The 20634-nt window shown below is 36.4% G+C and overlaps 1 protein-coding gene across 1 annotated transcript in view; it reads right to left on the bottom strand.

Annotated features, from left to right (window-relative positions):
• Positions 1 to 915: 915 nt before the first annotated feature.
• The window catches only part of LOC126416656 (mitogen-activated protein kinase 15), a 198290-nt gene continuing 178571 nt past the window's right edge, over positions 916 to 20634 (bottom strand). Inside the window, exons 9-10 of the mRNA XM_050084455.1 lie at positions 15167 to 15273; positions 916 to 1991 (exon numbers count right to left, since the gene is read on the bottom strand). Of these exons, the coding sequence (XP_049940412.1) occupies positions 1863 to 1991; positions 15167 to 15273 (236 nt within the window). The 3' untranslated portion in view covers positions 916 to 1862. The remainder of the gene's footprint in view (positions 1992 to 15166; positions 15274 to 20634) is intronic.

The following is a 20634-nucleotide window of genomic DNA, read 5'->3' as shown; positions in this document are numbered from 1 at the left end:
TCTAACATTACAAGTTGATTTCTGAGATTATATGTTCCTTGCTGAAGTATATTTGTTTTGATGTTCTCTACCTCCTGTATTAATCTGAACAAATAGTTTCAGAACACTCTGTAAAGTTACAGAATTTTACAACACTGGCTTGAAAGCTATTCACAACAGGAAACTGCAATTAGTCCTAAAGTTACATTGTTGATATTGAAATCTAACAGCAAACTCCTAAACACCTATGTTACCTTTAATAGTTAGTTTCTGTATTTTACACCAAAGTTCTGGAAGAAATATGAGGAAGCCCTGGAAGTGAACACATGTGCCAAATCTGTACCTCTAAACTGAAGCTACCTCAAGTTTAACAATGGTCTCATGGTACACTGCTGCTGAGGCTAAGAGCTTTAGAGATAGGCTCAAATTGTGCTGTTTGCAAAACGGTTCCCACTTGCATGAGGAGAACAACAAACTGTCTATTAGTTGCTACAGTTTGCTTGTACATTCAGTGCAATATGTTTTACTCTTCTGTGAGTGTGTAACATTATTTTTTTATGCTGTTATCACAATTAGAATTTATTAATGCTTTTAACAGCAGTTGAAAGTATTTTGTTAATTAATATTTTTTCCATCCACTCTTCTGATATTAATAATGAAAGAAAGCTGTGTAATTTATAGTTCTTTGCTTTACTTCTCACGTGAAAAGTGTGTCAAGAATGTTTCACACAGAATATGTGAAAATTAAAAACAATGTTGACCAGAAACTTTTGCAAAATGTATCCCAAGTTACTTTTTTTGGGTCATGTATGGCATAAACCTTGTTTCAGTTTATTTTTTATTTATATATCATACATGTATACAGTAATATATCAAAACAATTTCATTTTAAAACTTGTAAATTATTATACAAACTATTATTAAAGATATGCTAAACATTCAATTTATTTCAGACTCGTAGAACTTCTTCAGTCAAAAGTGAGACCACTTGAGGTATTATGATATGCATAATACTGTAAGGAAACAAATGTATTGCTCACTGTTGTCCATTGCACTGCAACATTTCTTTTAAAAGAAATATACAGGACATGTATTCTGGTGTATAAAATTTACTGTGAAAGAAAGTTTGTTATTGATGTAAAAACATTGCAGCTTCATCAGGAAGCAACAATATTTCCATATAATGTTCCCAAGAACTGAACTGAATGAGTGTGATGAGAACAGTGGTAAAAATCCATATTATCAGATGTACTCCACTGATCATCAGTTTGTACTTCTTTATGATTGGACAAAGATACATAGGGAATGTGAAACATGAGCTACATACAATTCTCATCATTTACAAATTATGAAAAAGATAGAAATGATCAAATGTGACATCAAAAGAGAATTCAGAAAAAATACAATAAAATGATATATATCAAAATCTCTTAATGCAATAATGAAAACGCTACTCACTCCAAACTGTAAATGCTATAAAATAAATTAGTTTCTAAAATATAGGAAGCTTGTACTAATTTTTCTAGGAATTTATATGTCAAAGTCAACAAGAAACAGTTTTGGGAGAAATTAAAAATATTCTTCGGACAGTTCATCATTAGACATATGACTTCCTAATTTCACAGTTATTTGTCAGAATATCTGAAAAGCTACAGTAGAAACAGCATTTCAGTACTTTTTCACTGTAAAATTTCCTTCAAAAAGACCACTGATTTTAACAAATAGAACTAAATAATTACAAATTGCAAAGCCACACATTATAGCAAAGCTTGCTGTCAAAATGACACACACAGATGCTGCTACAACTAAGAACACATCATCTGAGTTACTTCTCTGGTGACCATACCGCTGAAGTGAAATGACTTCTGGTACAGTGTTACAGTTTAATGCTCATGTTGTATTGTCTTCTGTTGCACATTGTGCTGGACCTTTCTCTGAAGGGAAACATGTATCTTTGAGCTTGAGATGGGTACCAAGCCCACAGTCTGGATGCAGTGATTGTTTGAGGTTCCCTAGAGAAAATATCGTAGTTACAATTTGATCTATAATATATACAAACAAATGTAAGATGTATTGTTTGAGATAACTATTTCACCAACAAAATTTAAGAAAGACATTCCAACTCTTAGCACTGACATAAGAAGTAAAGGAATAATGAAACAGAATGCACTTCATACAATCAAAAGCACACAAACACCAACAAAGGCAATGCTGTAGATACAGTGCCACCATCTACAATATGCACAATCTGTATTTCAATAACATGTGCAATCACAATGTGACAGTTTGAGAGACTAAAATGAGCCATCATGGTTTCCAATAGGATCAAGTAATTGGGGCAGCCAATACCCACATAAGTCAATGCGGGAGATTTCAATCTTCACAGGTGTGCCCATCTAACCTATCTCAATGCTACAGTAAAATAAAAATGTAAATTGATATAGTCCGTAAAACCAGCAGGAGTCCACTGACATTTTCACCATGAATTTAAATAGAGTTTCAGGTTTTCTTCCTTGTACAGTCACAATCAAAAGTATCATTTGGTCACAACTAGCTTCAATCAAACTGTGGATAGACCTCCTCTCCAGCCAGATTCATTAATAAATCTGAACATCTCATTACTTCTAACAATGCAATGGGTGCTGTCTTTGTGTATTAAAATACCTCACAGCCCTTCCAATTAGCAAGTTAAAAGACAACTAAAAAGAATTTTAATTAATAACTAAAAAGAATTTTATTCCCTAATGAGTTCATTCTCTTTATGAAAAGTACTTTGTAAGTACGACAAGTTTTAGGTAATTCATAAGTGATCTAATGATTAAAAATATTTATAGCACCATCATTCATTTACTAACAAATGTAAAATTTATTGTTATACACAAATCTATAGCTTTTAATTTGCAAACTAACATACAAGGTGTGACTATAATAAAATGATGGGACAATTGCTGTAAAACACTTCCTTTCAAAAACATACATAAATAATTATTGTCACCATCAATATACACACCTTTTCTATCCCTACAACGATCCATGTGAATTTTTCACTGATGGAAACAGTGCTGGAAATCTTCCCCTGTGAGCTCTTTGATGATATGTGCCAGTTTTTCATTCACTGCTTCAACGGACTGAAATCTTGTTCCTTTCCTTTTAATGCTGATTTGACTTGGAGAATTAAAAAAAAAAAAAAATGAAAAATCACATGGTGCTACATCAGGTGAATGAGGTGGGTGGTCTAACACTGGGATGCTGTACACATCTTAACAGACAATACAGTATGAGTCAGTCCACTGTCTTGCAGCAGAACACATGATTTGTTCTTCCAGAATTTGAATTACTTTTTTCCTTATTTTCTCACAAAGCTGAACAAGAACCTCAAGGTAGTAATGTTGATTAATAGTTTGACTTCAGGAACTGAGTGAAAATACACAATTCCATGAATATCAATAAAAGCAATCATCATCGCTTTGAATCTTGATTTGATCATTTGAACTTTCTCTGCTCTTGTGAAGTTGGGCTCTTCCATTGCATAGATTGGTGCTTATTTTCTAGATCATAAGAACAAAACCAAGATTTGTCACATGTTATCACCCTTTCTAAGAAATTAGGATCATTTTCAATGGTATTCAAAGTGTCAGTACAAACGTTTTCACAAGCTGCTTTTTGTTTGATTGTGAAAATTTTTGGTACCAGTTTTGCACACACTTTTCTCACTTAAATTAGTTACGTAAAATTTGCCTTATGCATTCTTTGTCATTGCCTACAGTTTCAGCCATCAATTAGATACTTAAATATGGCCGGACAAAATCAACTTATATACTTTTTTAAATATTTTCTCCCATTTTTGATATTGAAGGGCATCCTCGACACGAGTCATCTTCAATATATTTTTGGACACATTGGAAATGCCTGAACTGCTCAGAAACTCACATACATGAAAAACAGTCTTTGCCATACATTTCTTCCAGTACAAGATAGGTTTCAGTAGCAGTTTTTCCCAGTTTTATGTGAAACTTCAAAACAATTTGTTGCTCTATTATTACACGCATCATTTTTCCAGCAAAACAAAATAACATCTCTTACACAAATGAGGGCCATGGCCACACTGATTTGTCTACCGCATCAGAGATGCCAAATTAGACTGAGAAGGTTTCATACTTCACAGCTATTTGTTCTTTATCTTTGGTGCGTGTGTACTTACTCTGTGAGAGCATCAGTGCCGTTATTTTATAGCCACATCTCGTATTCAGAAGAATAATCTGTATGATGTCCTGAAACTGCATTATTTCTAGAGATTGTATTTGACAATGGCTCTGAGCACTATGGGACTTAACTTCTGAGGTCATCAGCCCCTAGAACGTAGAACTACTTAAACCTAACTAACCTAAGAACATCACACACATCCATGCCTGAGGCAGGATTTGAACCTGTGACCATAGCGGTCGCGCGGTTCCAGACTGTAGCACCTAGAACCGTTCGGCCACTCTGGCTGGCATATTTCATAATTAATAAATATTATTATTGTTATTATTATTATTATTATTATTATCATTGTTTTTATGAGAGACAGAATTGCTGGCCAGTACTTACATTTAGAGCATGAATAACGCATAAAAGTAGATACCTTATACTCACTTTTGGAACTATTAGTTCTACATTTCGGGAGACAGACATGAAGGATGAAGTATCAGAGTGTAAATGGAAAATATAGTACACTCATAAGAAAAATAAGTGTATTTTTTACCTAAAAACTACAATCACTTGATTTGCTCCTTGCCCTCACTGTGTTTGATGATGGTTCAGTATAGGGTTTCAAGTTTCAGTATGCATTCTAAAGCATTACACAAGATAAATGGCAGATGTAATCATCTCAGCTCTGAATATTTAGAATTGTAATACTAAAAATAATAATTTTATTCTTTACTAGCTAATGCTTGGCATGCATTGCAATGCCTCTTTAAGCTATTTTGTAATTTATTGGGAATAGATATACATAAACGAAGCAGGCACTTATATATGTAGAAAATAAATAAAACAATGATTCCTTCATCATTGCATTATATGTGACTAAGTTGATTCAAGTGCTTTGGGGCATACAATATTTTTGGTCTTTCCAACTTGTACAAAAACAAATAAATATTTTGGTTCTCCCACTTGTGGCCATACAACATATAACTGACCATGTAAAAACCATCGATTTTCCAGATTAAATCCACACATTTGAAGTGATTGTCCTTGTGCTTTGTTGATGGGCACTGAGAATGCTAGGCAAATAGGAACTGTAGTCTTTTGAAATGGAATGGCATGTTGATGGGAATCATAGGAATACGTAGAATCAGCACATCTTCTCTATCTGACTTTCCATTCACAAGTGGCACGCCAAGAATGTTGACATTAAGCCTCATTCCACTGAATGGTGGGTTAATTTTGCACAAAAAGAATTATTAGTGTCCCAATCTGAGTGACAATGTATGTGGTGAGACATCAGAAAAATTCAAAAACTCAATTGGACAGTTTAAAATATAATCCACATTCACATCACTGTCAGTCAATTAATAGGAGACAGACTCTTCTGAAATTTGTTCATGGGTGGTATAGCTGACTGCATTGACGATTTTTGTAATTTGTGGCAATTTTTCGGAAAACTTCCTCAATTAACTGTTCAATTGAGAAAAAAATTACACAAAAGTTTAATGGAAATGAAATATATTTTGCGACAGCATTATCTAGAACTTTTCTATTACCAATGTCCAACAGCTGTTTTGAAAATATGACTGGCACATTCTGCTTAGACGTATCCACATAATGGTCTTACATGTGAGTTTATGGACATCCCTGTCACCAAAGATGTGATGCCTTAAAGCAAGCATTGAATCCAACAGCTAGTGTTGATTGTGGTATGAGTGATAGAGGAGTCTGTTGGAAGCCACCTGCTAATAAAATGACAGCTCCACCAAACAGCAGTGTATTTCCTCATAAATCTCACAGAGTTTGATTACACACTTCAACCAATTTCTTATGGGCCATAGTGCAGTCATCCAAGACAATTAATACACAAATGTTGAATACTTTCACAATGCCAGATTGTTTATAAATATTAAATTTTGAGCCTCCCCAAAACGTATACTCAAAAGCAGCTTGAACACCAAATGCAATGTCCAACCACCATCCAATAATGTAGCTGCAATACCTGATGACACACGAGACAATTCCATTTTGAGAGTGTATTTTAGCCAACAGCAAACTGATGAGGGTATAATAGTCCTTACCCTGTGCTAGCCGGTAAAAATAGTGGATAGATCAGCTGATCAGGTCAATGACCTTCCTATTGTTATTGGTTTAAAGTTAATATATATTGTGATGTGGTGCGTTTCGCCTGCGTGAGCAAAATATTTGTTTCTTGGCTTAGCATTGCTCCATGGAAAGCGAAGAAAAGTAATAAAATCGGAATGTAACTGGACTTTGTTACGAGACAGGATAATGAGAGGACATGTAGGAAGTGTGTGCAATGAAACAGTCATTGTTTGCCACCATATTGTATAATTTGTGTTCTTCTGAAATTCACAAGCATTATGTAATGTTAATGTGGAGTTTAGTAATGGTCATAATACAGTCTGTTAAATTTCAAAGGTAATTGCACATATTTAATTTTGATCAAAGGTTTCTGTAATGAACTATTATGTACTACAAGCTTGTACAGGACTTTGAACATTCGGTGGACGATGTTCGCTGTAGAACCTGCTTCAATAACACCGTCAAAAGCATAGAGAAAGTTTTCTGTGCTAAAAAGAACTCATTTCACTCACAGACAATCATCGAATGACCAAATGTGAATGGCAGTGTTCCAATTCGAGAAGATCCTATAGAAGTTTTCTTTCTCTTACATTTCAAGAATTTTACAGGCAACCATCAGAGTTGGCAGCTGCTTCTCCACCATGCGAGTAGCTTGTCTATGTGTACAAAATTATGTACGCTGTGGGAGAAGTCGACGCCGTTTGGGTTATAGTCCTTCACAGAGATACAAACAGACACTACACACACTAGTTTAATAACAATGAGTTTAATATTACCAAATTCAAAAACATTAATTTCTTCTTTTGAGCAGTAATATTATAAAAATGGCTAAAACGTGACAGGACCTACAAGGAGTGAAACATAGACACTGTCAACTATTTCAGGCCAAACACAAATTAATACATGATGATTCAGTTGCATGTATTTAGTGTATATTTTGTGATTTGTTGTGATAAATGCATATTTTATGTTTTTATGAACTTCATTCAGTTGTACTCCGCAGTAAAGGCAAGCACAAGAATGACATGATAACTCATTGCACACATTAGTCTGGTCTTTGTATGTAATGACTAGGTTAGGAATATTTGTAGCTTTAGTCATTATATGTTTTATTACATGCAGAGTGATATTTGTTTTTTTATGTATTCACAAATGTGGAGAGATATTCTGGGGTACAGAATCTGATGTGTATTTTAGTGGGGTAAAGCTAAATTGCACCAAGAGTAAAGTAATTAAAAGAATAGTGAACAAGTGATCTCTTATAGTTAATACCAGATCACAGATTAAAATGCAAAGGGAACAGGAAGCAAATGTGCAACCCAGTGGTAATGAACAAAACCTAGGGCAAACGGTAGATGCTGACCAAGGAGAATCCCAAGATCCTATGGTTGAGCTCTTAAATCAAATGAAACTTTTGATGAATACCGTAACTAGTTTAGCTGCCGAACAGAATCACATGTCTGCTATTCAAATGACTATGTCTGCTATGCAAGTGAATATTTCAACAACAGTTGAAAATTTAGCTTCAGAATAGTCTCGCATATCTGCTCCCCAAGTGAATATTTCAACAACAGTTGAAAATTTAGCTCTGAAACAGTCTTGCATATCTGCTATGCAAGTGAATATTTCAACAACAGTTGAGAATTTAGCTTCGGAACAGTCCAACATGTCTGCTACTCAGACGAAACTGTTTGCTGAACTAGCGAATATGTCAGCTGCGCAGGTGGATATTTCTGCAAATGTAGGAACCATAGCTGTGGAACAGGCAAATATAGTGGCTAAAGTAACAAATCTGACCACCACTGTGAGAAATTTAGTTACAGAACAGGCAGAGTTAGCCGAGAAAGTAAAGGGTATAACCAATAAACGAATGGAACAAAAGTTCCAAGAAAAAAACCCAGCAGTTTAAGCAACAATTAGATGACTGGGCAGTGGATAAGGAACAGCAGGAGATATTGTCTGTTAATAAAGGAATCAAGGAAGCAGTAGAGAATATAGTGAGTGAAGGCCTACCATTATATCGCCAAATAGATCAAGCGTTGAAGGAAGTCTGCAAGCAGATAGGAACCAAGTTCCAAAGATAAAAAGGAGAAGTTACACAGAATTTGCAAACGTGCACTCAAAGGATTGAAGAACTGCAGGAGGCGGCTACAGAGGAAAGAAAGGAAGCCAGCCCAGAGTGGACATCTAAAGGTAGAAATCAGGGCTCAATATATAATTATGGAGCTGATAAGCAGTACCCAGATACAAGCCCAAATGAACATATGTATGGAAGTAAGTCACCTATGAATGATTATACCAGATCTATCATGGAAGAGAAAATGTTAAACCGTAGGCAATTCCAAATATTTTTTGTAGAAAAGAAGACTTTAAATCCTGTCATATTTATCAGGTGATCAAGAGGCAGTCAGGAGAGATTGAAGAAGGAAGTACATAACCCGGAACCCTTCTCTTACTGAAATGCAAAGTTAAGGAGATACTCAAAAAAATATTTGAATAAAGCAAGATATTGAGATCAACCAATAGATCACCAAAGTGTGATAGTGATCATCAAAGCTCAGCTTCTGATGGAGATCAGGGAAAAACTGCTGCATGTTTCAAAAGATAATGAGGAATAATTCATGTCTGCAGTGGATTCAATCAATTTGCTACAAACAAAGAGGGTGAAATAATTACAATAAATCCTGTCAAATGGAAAATAGGCAGAGAGCTTATAACTATAATAACAGAAGAATGAATGGAAGACAAATGGATAATTTTAATTGAACCAACACGAATAATACCCTTTTTCAGACATGTCCGAAAGAACAGATACCATTGGTAATCTTGCAGCTCTCGAAGAATGAAATTACGATGAAATCCAGACCATTAGATCCTTTACAGGCACTGATAAATATCAATGAGGGCAGTTGAAAATGTGTGCCCTGACCGGGACTCAAACCCAGGATCTCCTGCTTACATGGCAGATGCTCTATCCGACTGACCCATTGAGGACACAGAGGACAGTACGACTGCAGGGTCTTATCTCTGGCATGCTCCCCATGAGACCCACATTTCCAACTTCCTGTCCACACTCTACATTTGTAGTGTCCCTTCTCACTATTCTCATTACTCGCGGCAGTCAATCTACCGATTCCCGTAAGGGTTTGAGCAATGTGAGTGCACCCGTACTGAAGAAGATCATTGGCTGGTAAGCTCAGTTGGATAGAGCGTCAGCCATGAAGAAAGCAGGAGATCCTGGGTTCAAGTCCCAGTGAAGGCACACATTTTCAACTGCCACCATTGATATTTATCAATGCCTGTAAGCAGCTAATGGTCTGTATTTCATTGTAATTTCATTCTTCGAGAGCTGCAAGGTGTGTCCAAAAGAACAGATACCGTCTTCATATAAATAAGGCTTACTGGCCAATGATCCTCTTCAGTGCAGATGCACTCACATTGCTCAAACTCTTATGGGAATTGGTAGGCTGACTGCCATGAGTATAGTGTGTGGACAGTAAGTTGGAAATGTGGATCTTACGAGGAGCATGCCAGAAATAAATCCCTGCAGTCACACTATCCTCTGTGTCCTTGATGGTTCAGTCAGGCAGAATGTCTGCCATGTAAGCAAGAGATCCTGGGTTCGAGTCCCAGTCGGGGCAAACATTTTCAACTGTCCCCATTGATATTTATCAACGCCTGTAAGTAGCTAATGGTCTGGATTTCATTGTAATTTCAATATGAATAAAGGTCACAACAATGGAACAAACTGTATGGAACAGCAGAAGAAATTATGAGCAGGACAGAAACAGACAGAGGCGATTTGAAAGTAAGTAAAATCCTGTATATAATGATGTAGAAATCAAGGACAAAGTAATCAAATCAGAGTAATCTTGGATACCAGAACTTCGATAAATGTGATCTCCAACAATTTATTTAAATGGCTATCCCATATGACAGAGTTATCGACATTGCCGATACGAAACTGTAAGATCATTGGAGCCTTAGGTACCCGCTTGCAACCACTCCGGATACATACTTTGCTAGATGGAAGAATAGGAAACACAGCGATAAGATGTGTGCTCCTAGTAATTCAAAGGTGAGCACTAAGATGAACAACACTGGGATGCCGACTGTGAGTTTGTAAACTCAAAATGTGCCACAGTGTCTCACTGTTGCTGATGTATCGACGAGATTGAAATTGTATAATTTCACCTATGCATACATCCACATTATTAACTCTGAGTACTGCCACATCGCTACCTTGTCCATATATTTGCATATGTTCTTTACTGGTTTTATCGAACTGCAATATTCCACATTTATATGTGCTTTAAATGTTTTTGATAACAAAGGTGAATATGGTAAAATCAATATGTTGTCAGCTTCGGTATTGGCATTTCTCATTTTGATTGGAGCTGTGCAATCTCCATCACAGCATCAGTTTTGAAGATAGCCAGTATCACCAGTGTCAGTTTCGTGAATCAGTTCTTTCATATACTTTTTCATGCATGTGTGATGATTGCTGGTTCATAGCACCACATGTTTGGTGACAATATCGAACAACAATCAATCCCCTTCATAATCTGGTATTTCTCCAATAATTACATCATCAATTTGAGCTGAATGTATTTTTGTTTGCAACAGGCAGATCTTTCTTTTGCCACTCCACGGCATACATCCAGCATTGAATTTCACAATAAATGTGATGCTTCACAATTAAATCCATCAATTTAGTGAGTTTTGGTTTGAAAAGGTGAGCAGTAAAATCATGTCAATCATCTTGTCCCAGGCTGGATGCATGTGAATGTGATGGATAAGCTGGGACATCCACATGAACACACTTATATGATGGCATCTTGTGCACATTCGTACATGTGTCATTGACTGCCAGTGAATGTCAACGGAAATATCACCATTTGTCCAATGTCACTCATGTTTCCAACATTCGAATCATGCCTTATAAATGAGTGTATTCCTCAGAATGCAAAGATTTTTGATTTAATCAAAAGAAGAGGAGACATTCAGATTCAGTTGAAAGCATACATGTCCATCATGTATTGATGAAACAACTGACAGCATTGCAGTATATGATTAGTTTCATTTTGATGTATCATTCTGCAATATGAATGAAAATTCAATACTGATACTTTTTTATTAAGTTTATCAGCTGTAAGAAGGACTAAGAGGGAAGAAGCAATTAGAAAAATGTGAATCAGATGAAAGAATAGCGTTTTGGTTTTATATGTTGAAACATGTGCAAGTAATGATGAATGTACTTATCTGTAGTTGGGTTAGTTTGCATAATAATAAAGTGGTATACGTCCTCTCCCTCACAAAAAATTATGGGCTACTGTGACACATCATAAAATTGATGTGTTTCAGTGACATGTACAGTTGTGCTATTATATTGCTGTACAATTACATCATATGCATCACATTGTTCTCCATTCATAACAATAGTTAATTCATTGATGGTAGGTGTGTTGTAGTGTTTAGCATGCTGTGTAATTAGTGTTTCATCAGTTCTTATATGGGTTGTATAATTATCTGCTGGCATATGTTCAACTGCCGTTTTGAACAATTTTGTCAGGGACTGAGCCAGTGCAAAAGAATTTGCAAAGTAGATAATATATTATGTTTGGTGTCTGGAATCGTGCCACACTGCTGATGAACTTGCATATCATTATTGCACAAGAAGTAAATTTTTAGAAATTTATGTTCAACACTGGGAGCAAGACGACTTGATCCTTTGTGATAACATATTTACACTTGAATGTTCAAAGTTGTCATATATTGGTCTTTGAATAATTTGTTGGCTCCAAACAGTATCATTGGAGTGCCAAATTGGATTTGCAAATCTGTTACATAAAATGTCTGGAATCAGTAGGGTTGTGTGAAAGCATTGACGGAAGAGGATCAGGTGGCATACGCAAAGTCAGAATTTTAGTTTTGCAATTTCTGCAGCACATTCAAGGAGCTTCAGGGTATAAGTTTCATGCACCACAATATCCATGTGGCTGATGTCTAAACTTGGATGGAAGCTGTCGATCGAGATTGTTTAGCACAGAAATGTTCTGCGTCCACCTTAACTGTCTGTTGCTGTTCTGATTCCAACGCACATTGTCAAGTAGCTCATAAGTGATCAGCTACATTTATAGCTGTGCATTTCACTTCTGATTCAAAGCAAGCAATCAATCAGCTTGTAAATGATCAGATAAATTTCTTGCTATGAATTGGTCTTCCAGTTCTGATGCAGTTGAATAAGTAATCTGTAAATAATCTGATTCATTCTTTCTTCGTAATCCACCCTTCCTTGAGAAGCATGTGATTGGTTTCTCTTTCGTGCTTGGTTGGTAGACCTACCAACTGATGCTCATTTACGAGGCATAATTATTTTCCTGGTACAAAGTTTCAGTTAGCGGAAAAAAAAAAAAAAAAAATAAAAAAAAATGCAGACACATAAATCAGCGATTAATTTTCGAGACCATATGTTCTGAACAAACAGATAAACATAAGGATTATATTATCTCAGGATTATCACTACACCTTAAACCATTACATTTGTTTAACATGTGCTGGAAGCAAAAAGATGTCCCACGAAACCGGAAGAAGAAAAAGTAATGTCATTATATAAGAGACGGGAAAAAGATATATGTGAAAACTACAGAGTGATAAGCTCACTTGACACAGTATATAAGCTTTATGCAAGAATTTTAAACACAGATCTGAAAACAATAGTAGAATGTTTAGTGGCAGAACAGATTAGATTTACAAAGGGACGATCAACAACTAATGCACTTTTTGTTGTACGATAGTTATTAAAAAGCAGAATAAGTTTAAACAAAGAGACACACTTTCCTTCATCAAAAGCGAGCGTGCGCGCGTGTGTGTGTGTGTGTGTGTGTGTGTGTGTGTGTGTGTGTGTGTGCGTGTGTGTGTGTGTGTGTGTGTGCGTGTGTGTGTGTGTGTGTGTGTGTGTGTGTGTGTGTGTCACCTATTTTTGATGAAGGTTCTACTGTCCGAAAGCTTTATCTGTGACAGTCCTTTTGTTGTGCCTAACTGCGACTCAGCATCTCCACTACATGGCGAGTAGCAACTTTCCTTTTCATAATATTGTTACACTAATTTTTTCAAGAGAAAATAAATTACACAAAAGAATTTATGAACTAAATAAAATATGTATGGAGTATCATATGAAAATATCTTACAGTAAATCTAAGTCAATGGCACAGCGTGGGAAAAATATTTGGTGGGAACTAAGATAGTAGTTAATGGAAAGAAACTGATCAAGTAAAATATTTTAACTACACATGAACATGAAGCAGATATGTAGATTAAACTGAATAGATTTGGAAGTATCTATGGAACAATTAATATAGCTTTAAACCACAAAACACAGAAAGAAACACGACTTAAGTTTTATAAAACAGTCACACTGCCAGCCCTATTATATGAAAGTAAATTGCAAAGTATTGAATAGGAAGCAAGAAAAACAAATACAAGGAATAGAAATGAGATTTCTTAGAGTGGTGAAGGGATGTAAAAGAATAGATAAAATACAAAAGAAGATATTCAAAAGGAGTTGAAAATTTGGAGTGTGAAAGAAAAACTGGATGTAAACAGAAATGGAATAAATGTCTACAAAGAATGGATTCAAAGAGAACACTCCCAGGTAAAGAGCTCTAAACCAAAAGTGAAACGAGATCCTTGCAGGCCGAGAAAAAGAATGGAACCATTACAGACCACAAATGGCCTAACATGTAAAGTGCAGATGAGGAGGATTAACTTATTCACACAATCTCAAAAGCAATACATTTTCAGAACATTGTACAACATCATTTGTTTAAAGTTTGCAGTAATGGAAATAATATGACAAAATCAGGCAGGAAACTATTCTAGCTATAACACACGCGCGCGCATGCGCGCGCCCACACACAGACACACACACACACACACACAATGGAGGTAAACATATTGTGTGTGTGTGTGTGTGTGTGTGTGTGTGTGTGTTTGTTTACTCCAGTCAGAAGAAGAGTGAAAGTTTGAAAGGTAGTGACAGTTTCTTATTTTTAAGGTGCATTTGTACAACACTTGCCATTTATCTGCAGCTGAATCTACATCTACATAGACATTGTTTATTCTTTTGAATTTGTAAGATAATTATTTAATTTAGAGCTATAAATATAGTTAAGTATGCAGAATAAACAAGGGCGTTGTCATTATGAACATCAGGAGCATCTGAATGGTATGCTCTAAACTGTCAGAATGGTACTGCATGGAATTTGGTACTTCCTGTTACAAAAAAAGATTCAGAATGAAACAGATAACAAAAACAAAGCCAGCAATCATGCCAACAGGCTGCACACCCTTAATAAGTGCTGGTCTTGTTAAGCCAATATGAGCTGTGAGCAAGGCTTTTAGTTCAAGAATGAAACCAGATACAGAAGACTCCCGAACATAATATGAGGGTCCACAATGCAGGAGTTACAAGGCACTTGTTGAAAAGCCACTGTAATGTCTTGTAATTTTTGGGGAGACATCTCTCTCCAAAATTAAATTACAGTTAAATAAATAAACAAAAAAAGTCTATCTAGAAGGCAACAGAAGAGTTATAACCAGACAAAAGCTGCTGGAAACATTAGCTTCAGAATAGGAAGCTCATTCATCCTGCAAAGAGAGCATAGAGTATCACTCATCAAGCAATAACTGGAGGACAGGATGAGATGGAAATTATGATATGAAAGATACATGTAATTACTCAAGTACCAGTAAACTTTGTACTAATGGTTGTCAAACCAAAGGAGTCTTAACTACACATTTTTTTTTTTTTTATTTTCAACATATTTTCTCAAACATTTATTTGTTTACAAATAAACATTAAGGATATGGAAATTCAAAATGGCATACTCACCATTCTAGTGTCCTCTGGGACGTGCGCAGGGCCTACAGGTCTTACAGGTGTTTTTTGTAGGAGGCCATTTAATTCTGAGCTGCGTCTTCTCTGGTGAATTTCTGTATCTATGAATGAGAGGCAAGAGATTGAAATAGGAATCAATATGAACTTTATATAAGTGGAGCATAATTGTAGGCTTTTTGCTAATATTTTTTTCTGTTCATTTTAATTGACTCAACTGTGGATTTTTGGTGAAACATTATATTTTGTCAATTAAATAGAACACTTTTTCCCATTTCCCAAAACTTCATTACTTTTGTACAACACAGGTTTTGGGTTGTACTCTCATTTTCCAGCACACAGCTGATGCCAAAGATGGCAACCAAGTAAAGATAAATATCTGTCAACTTCTTAATCCATCATTTCTTGGCTTAAACTATAAAAGTTAGCTCTGTTAACTATTTCTGACACAGGTATATTTGTATTGTACAGCCTTATGACATTCATTCAGATAGCATTTACTCTGACTTAGAGATACATTGGAATGGAACTATGTGCAAAAGAATGGGTATTTGTGTGATAACTTATTTATGAATGAAGGCACCAAGTTTCTCCTCCATAGTAGAAGTTACAACGTTATCTAAAAGGAATGAAAAATTGAAATAAGTCTGCTCATTCAGTAGCACATACAGGTGTGACATCGACAAGTATGAACGACATATCTCCGCCATCGCAAGCTCTTTGACTAATGGCCCACGCCATCTTGCTTATCAGTTCGCTGTATGATTTACAGTAATGTGGACGTTTGTATGAAATATATCGAGTGTTACAGTATTAAGTGTGTTTTTCCTCGGGCTACAACCCAACTGAATTACCACACACATATCTGTTTCTTTAATTTCTGGTGTTTATAATACATGTTTGTCATTCTCATTTAAACAATTTGCAAAAAAAAAAAAAAAAAAAAAAAAAAAAAAGAATGAATCTGGTGTCTTTAACCTCTAGTTCCTATGGTGTACTATAAGCCGCTTACAGATTGACCACCCATCTGTCCTATGTACGAGGACTGAAACTCCTGGAAGATGAATTGAAGAAACATCTACTTGATGTCTGTGGAGTTTAAAAAAATACAGGGAAGCCCTTTGCCTTTAAAATGTTATTTAGCCTATCAGAAATTTTACCTATAAAACACACACAGCACCTTTCTTTTTTTGAGAATGTTATCAACAATGTTGGCTTTAAAGTCATTGTTTGTGCAGCCAGTTGCTACCCTCTTATTACTAAATGACTCACAGTCACATAAACTGAAGTGCACTGGAAGCAATGTGCCACAAATGTGACAAGTTGGTGTGACCTCTAGTAGAATATGGTCGCAAGAGAAGGCCAGTCTCTTATTCAAAATCATGTTAAGATGGTTTTATTGTTTCTAACTAACTGGAAGGAGTTATCCTAAGGGTTTTGTGTGACTTATTCAAGGCAGATGGTTACGCATCACTTCAAGAAGGGATGAAAGAAAATTATGGTTTGAAGTCATAACACCAACAAGCTTAAATTGGAGAAAGATGGAGAAGGATATCAACTATGCACTTTCAGTGGAAGCATCCCAGCATTTTCCTTAAGTTATTCAGGTGAATCATATCCACACACACACACTGCTAGCACTCTGACTGCCTCTAAGGACCAGCTGCACAGGAACACTACCCTCATCACACAATATCAGCTCAGACTGGAATGGAACCACATCTTTCACCAGGGCTTCATTCATTTATCATTGTGGCTGGAAATGAGGAACATCTACATCTGTACTCCACAAGCCACCTTGTGTTGTGTGGCAGAATGTACTTCATGCATCAGCCATTTCCCCACTTTGCTGTTCCAATCTTGAATAGTTTGTTAGATGAACAACTGCTGCCAATCCTCTGAGTGGGCTCTAATCTCTCTAATTTTATCTTCGTGGTCTTTTCCCAAGATGTAAGAAGAAGAAAGCAATATATTTGTTCTCTCTTTTAGGAACATATGCCTTTGGAACTCTAAAATAAACCACACTGTGATGTGTAATGCCTTTCTTGCAGTATCTGATGCTGAAGTTGGTTGATCACCTCTGTTACAGTTTTGTACTTATTAAATGAAGCTGTAAGGAATGCTTCACTCCTCTTTGGATCTTCCATATTTCTTCCATCAGTCCTATCTGGTACAGATTCAACACTGATGAGCAGTTTTCAAGTATTAGTCACAGTACACAATTACTGGTTGGACGAGTGTTTTACAAGCAACTTCCTTTGTTGATGGACTACATTTCCTGAGCATTTTTCCAATGAATCTCAGTCTAGCATCTGCCTAACTCACAATTAATTTTATGTGGTGTTTCCATTTCAAACACTCTGTATGCATACTTCTAGGTATTTCATGGAAGAGATTGCTTCCATTGATTGTTCTGCAATTGTGTAATAATACAAGAAAGCATCTTTCTGTCTATGTATTCACAATACATTACATTTGTTTATGTTGAGGATTAATTTCCACCCCCTGCAACAATTGTCACTCTGGTGTAGCTCTTCCTGCATTCCTGGCACATTAGATCATCAAAACTCCTAGCTGGTTGGAGTGCTCTGCCCATAATGCACCAAATTTTCTCAATTTGGCCAGCATGAAAACAAGCAGTAAAAACTCTCACCAAGTGCATGTGGGTAAGATCTTGCTGAAACATATGTCCATGATAGCTTGCTGTGTAAGGCAACAAAATGGAGCATAGAATATCATTGACATACCACTATTGTATAAGGGTGCCACAGATGACAACCAAAGGGGTTCTGCTATGAAATGAAATAGCACACCAGACCATCACTCCTGGCTGTCAGGTGGTATGGCAGGTGACAGTCAGGTTGGCATACCACCAATTCTCCAGGGCATCTCCAGACATGTTTTCACTGGTCACTGAGCCTCAGAATCTCACTGACTGCACTAGAATTGTCTTTCGTGATAAGTGCCACATTGAACTGACCAGCAAAAGTGTGTCTGGAGATGCCCTGGGTGGCAGTGGGATACCAACCTGACTGTCAACCGTAATGCCAGACAAGCACGAGTGATGGTCTGGGGTGCCATTTCTTTCCATAGCAGGACCACTTTGATTGACATCTGCTGCGCAGTACAGTATAACAAAATGGTATGTTGACGACATTCTACACCCTCTTTCATTGCCATTCATGGCAAGCCATCCTAGGCTTACATTTCAGCAATATGAGAGTTTCAACTGCCTGTCTTCATGCTTGTCAAACCCTATCTTGGCCAGCAAGTCACCAAATCTCTCCTCAATTGAAAACATTTGAAGCATTATGGGCAAGGCCCTCCAACCACGTTAGAATATTGGTGATCTAACGTGCCAATTGGACAGAATTTCACACGATATCCCTGGAAAATATCCAGCAACTCTCTCAATCAATACTAAGCCAAATAACTGCTTGCATAAGGGCCAGAGGTGGACCAATGCATTACTGACTTGTTCAATTTGTAAAGCTCTTTGTCTTGAATAAATCATCCATTTTTTCCTGAAATTGTAATCATTTGTTTGTCTGTACATGTACATCACATCTAGTGATTTCCATCCCATTTGGATAATTCCTCCATGGTGAATCATTTTTTTTCTTTGAGTGTATATTGTGAAAAGAAATGGTCCTGTAAAACACTCCTCTGACACACGTACAGTTCCTTTTATATCTGACAACTCATCACCATACAGAATGATGTGCTGTGTTTTGTATGCTAGAAACTCTTAAATGAAATTGCACAGTTGGTCTGATATTTTCTGTGGTTATATTTTGTTCACTAGGCAGCAGTACAGAACTGAATTGAATACCTTTCAGGAGTCAAGGAAAGCAGCATCTACCTGGTTACCTGCATTTACTGCTTCCTGGGTCTTGTGGATGAACAGAGCAAGCTGGGTTTCAGACATCATTATTTTCTGAACACATGCTGGTTCCTAAAGAGGAGATTTTCAGACTCCAGAAATGTCATATTACATGAGCATAAACCAAAATTCTACAACTGACTGAAATTGGAGATATACTTTTGTGCATCTGTACGATGACCCTTCTTGAAACAGGGATGAACTGTGCTTCTTCCCAATTATCAGGAATACTTCATTCCTCCAAAGACTTATGGTACACTGCTGCTAGAAATGGGGCAATTTCTTTCACATATTCTATGTAGAATCATACTGACATCCCATCAGGTTCCCTCTATTGAGTGAATTCAGTTGCTTTTACATCTAATGGTCACTTATTTCAATATCAGCCAGCTTGTTGCTCATGCAAAGATTTAAAAGAGGCACTACAGTTTGATCTTCCTCTGTGAAACAGTTTTGGAAGATGATGTTTAGTACTTCAGCTTTTTCTGTGTTTTCCTCTGTTTCACTGCCATTATGGTCACAGTGTGTCTGGACAGGGCTTTTATCAGTTCACTGGTTTAACATAAGACCAAAACTCCTTAGGATTTTCTGTCAAGTTGGTAGTGAGAACTTTAATTTCAAATTCCTTGAACGCTTTGTGCATGGCTCTCTTTATGCTAATTTTGACTTAGTTTAACTTTTGTTTGTCTGTGAGGCTTTGCCTATGTTTAAATTTACAGAGAAGCTCTCTTTTCTTTCATAGCAGTTTTCTAAGGCAGCTGTCAAACTGCACTGGATCTTTTCCATCCCTCACAACTTTACTTGACACATACCTGTCTAAAGCATACTGTATAACTTTGTCCATTGACACTCAACACTGTTAGAGCTGGAGATGAAATTTTCATGTTGACCACTCAGATAATCTGAAATCTGTTTCTTGCAGCTCCTGCTTTGCAGACAGATCTTCCTGCCTTTCTTTGTAGTTCTATTTACAGCTGGAATCAATGATGCTGCAATGGCCTTTTGATCACTGATTCCCTGTTCTACACTAACTGAGTAGAAAAGTTTGCATCTGTTTGTCACTAGCAGGTCTAAGAAGTTATCTTCATGTGTCAGTTCACTGACTAACTGCTCAAGGTAATTTTTGGGAAAGCAATAAGACCTATTTCACATGATTCTCTGTCCCCTAAAATCTCCACCTAAAACTATAATATGACCAGGAAACGTATATGAAATATTTTCCAAGTTTTCCCTCAACTGTTGTGTCACTATTGCTACAGAGGCACACAGTCTATAACGGCATCCAATAACCATGTTTGTACTAAGCTCAGTATATATTATTGTTTTCTTTATGGTTATAAAATTTCCTCCACCACCAGAATTCAACATACCTTGTGATATATCTTCCAATCAGAATTCAAAATTTCAGTGCTGTTGCTTTCTGGTTTCAGTCAGCTTTTTTTCAGTAGTACTATGTGGGCACTGTTACCATTTATAAGCGAGATTAGTTCCAGGTCCTTGCCATAGGTGCTCCTGCAGTTAGCTAATACTATGTCAACTTTTCTTTCTGTGATCTGCTGTGATGAATGCTATTTTGTCTGGA

Source organism: Schistocerca serialis, chromosome 8 (genome assembly GCF_023864345.2).
Source record: "Schistocerca serialis cubense isolate TAMUIC-IGC-003099 chromosome 8, iqSchSeri2.2, whole genome shotgun sequence".
In the NCBI taxonomy this organism is placed as follows: domain Eukaryota; kingdom Metazoa; phylum Arthropoda; class Insecta; order Orthoptera; family Acrididae; genus Schistocerca; species Schistocerca serialis.
Note: the sequence above shows the minus strand (reverse complement) of the source record. Positions and strands in the feature narration are given on the sequence as shown.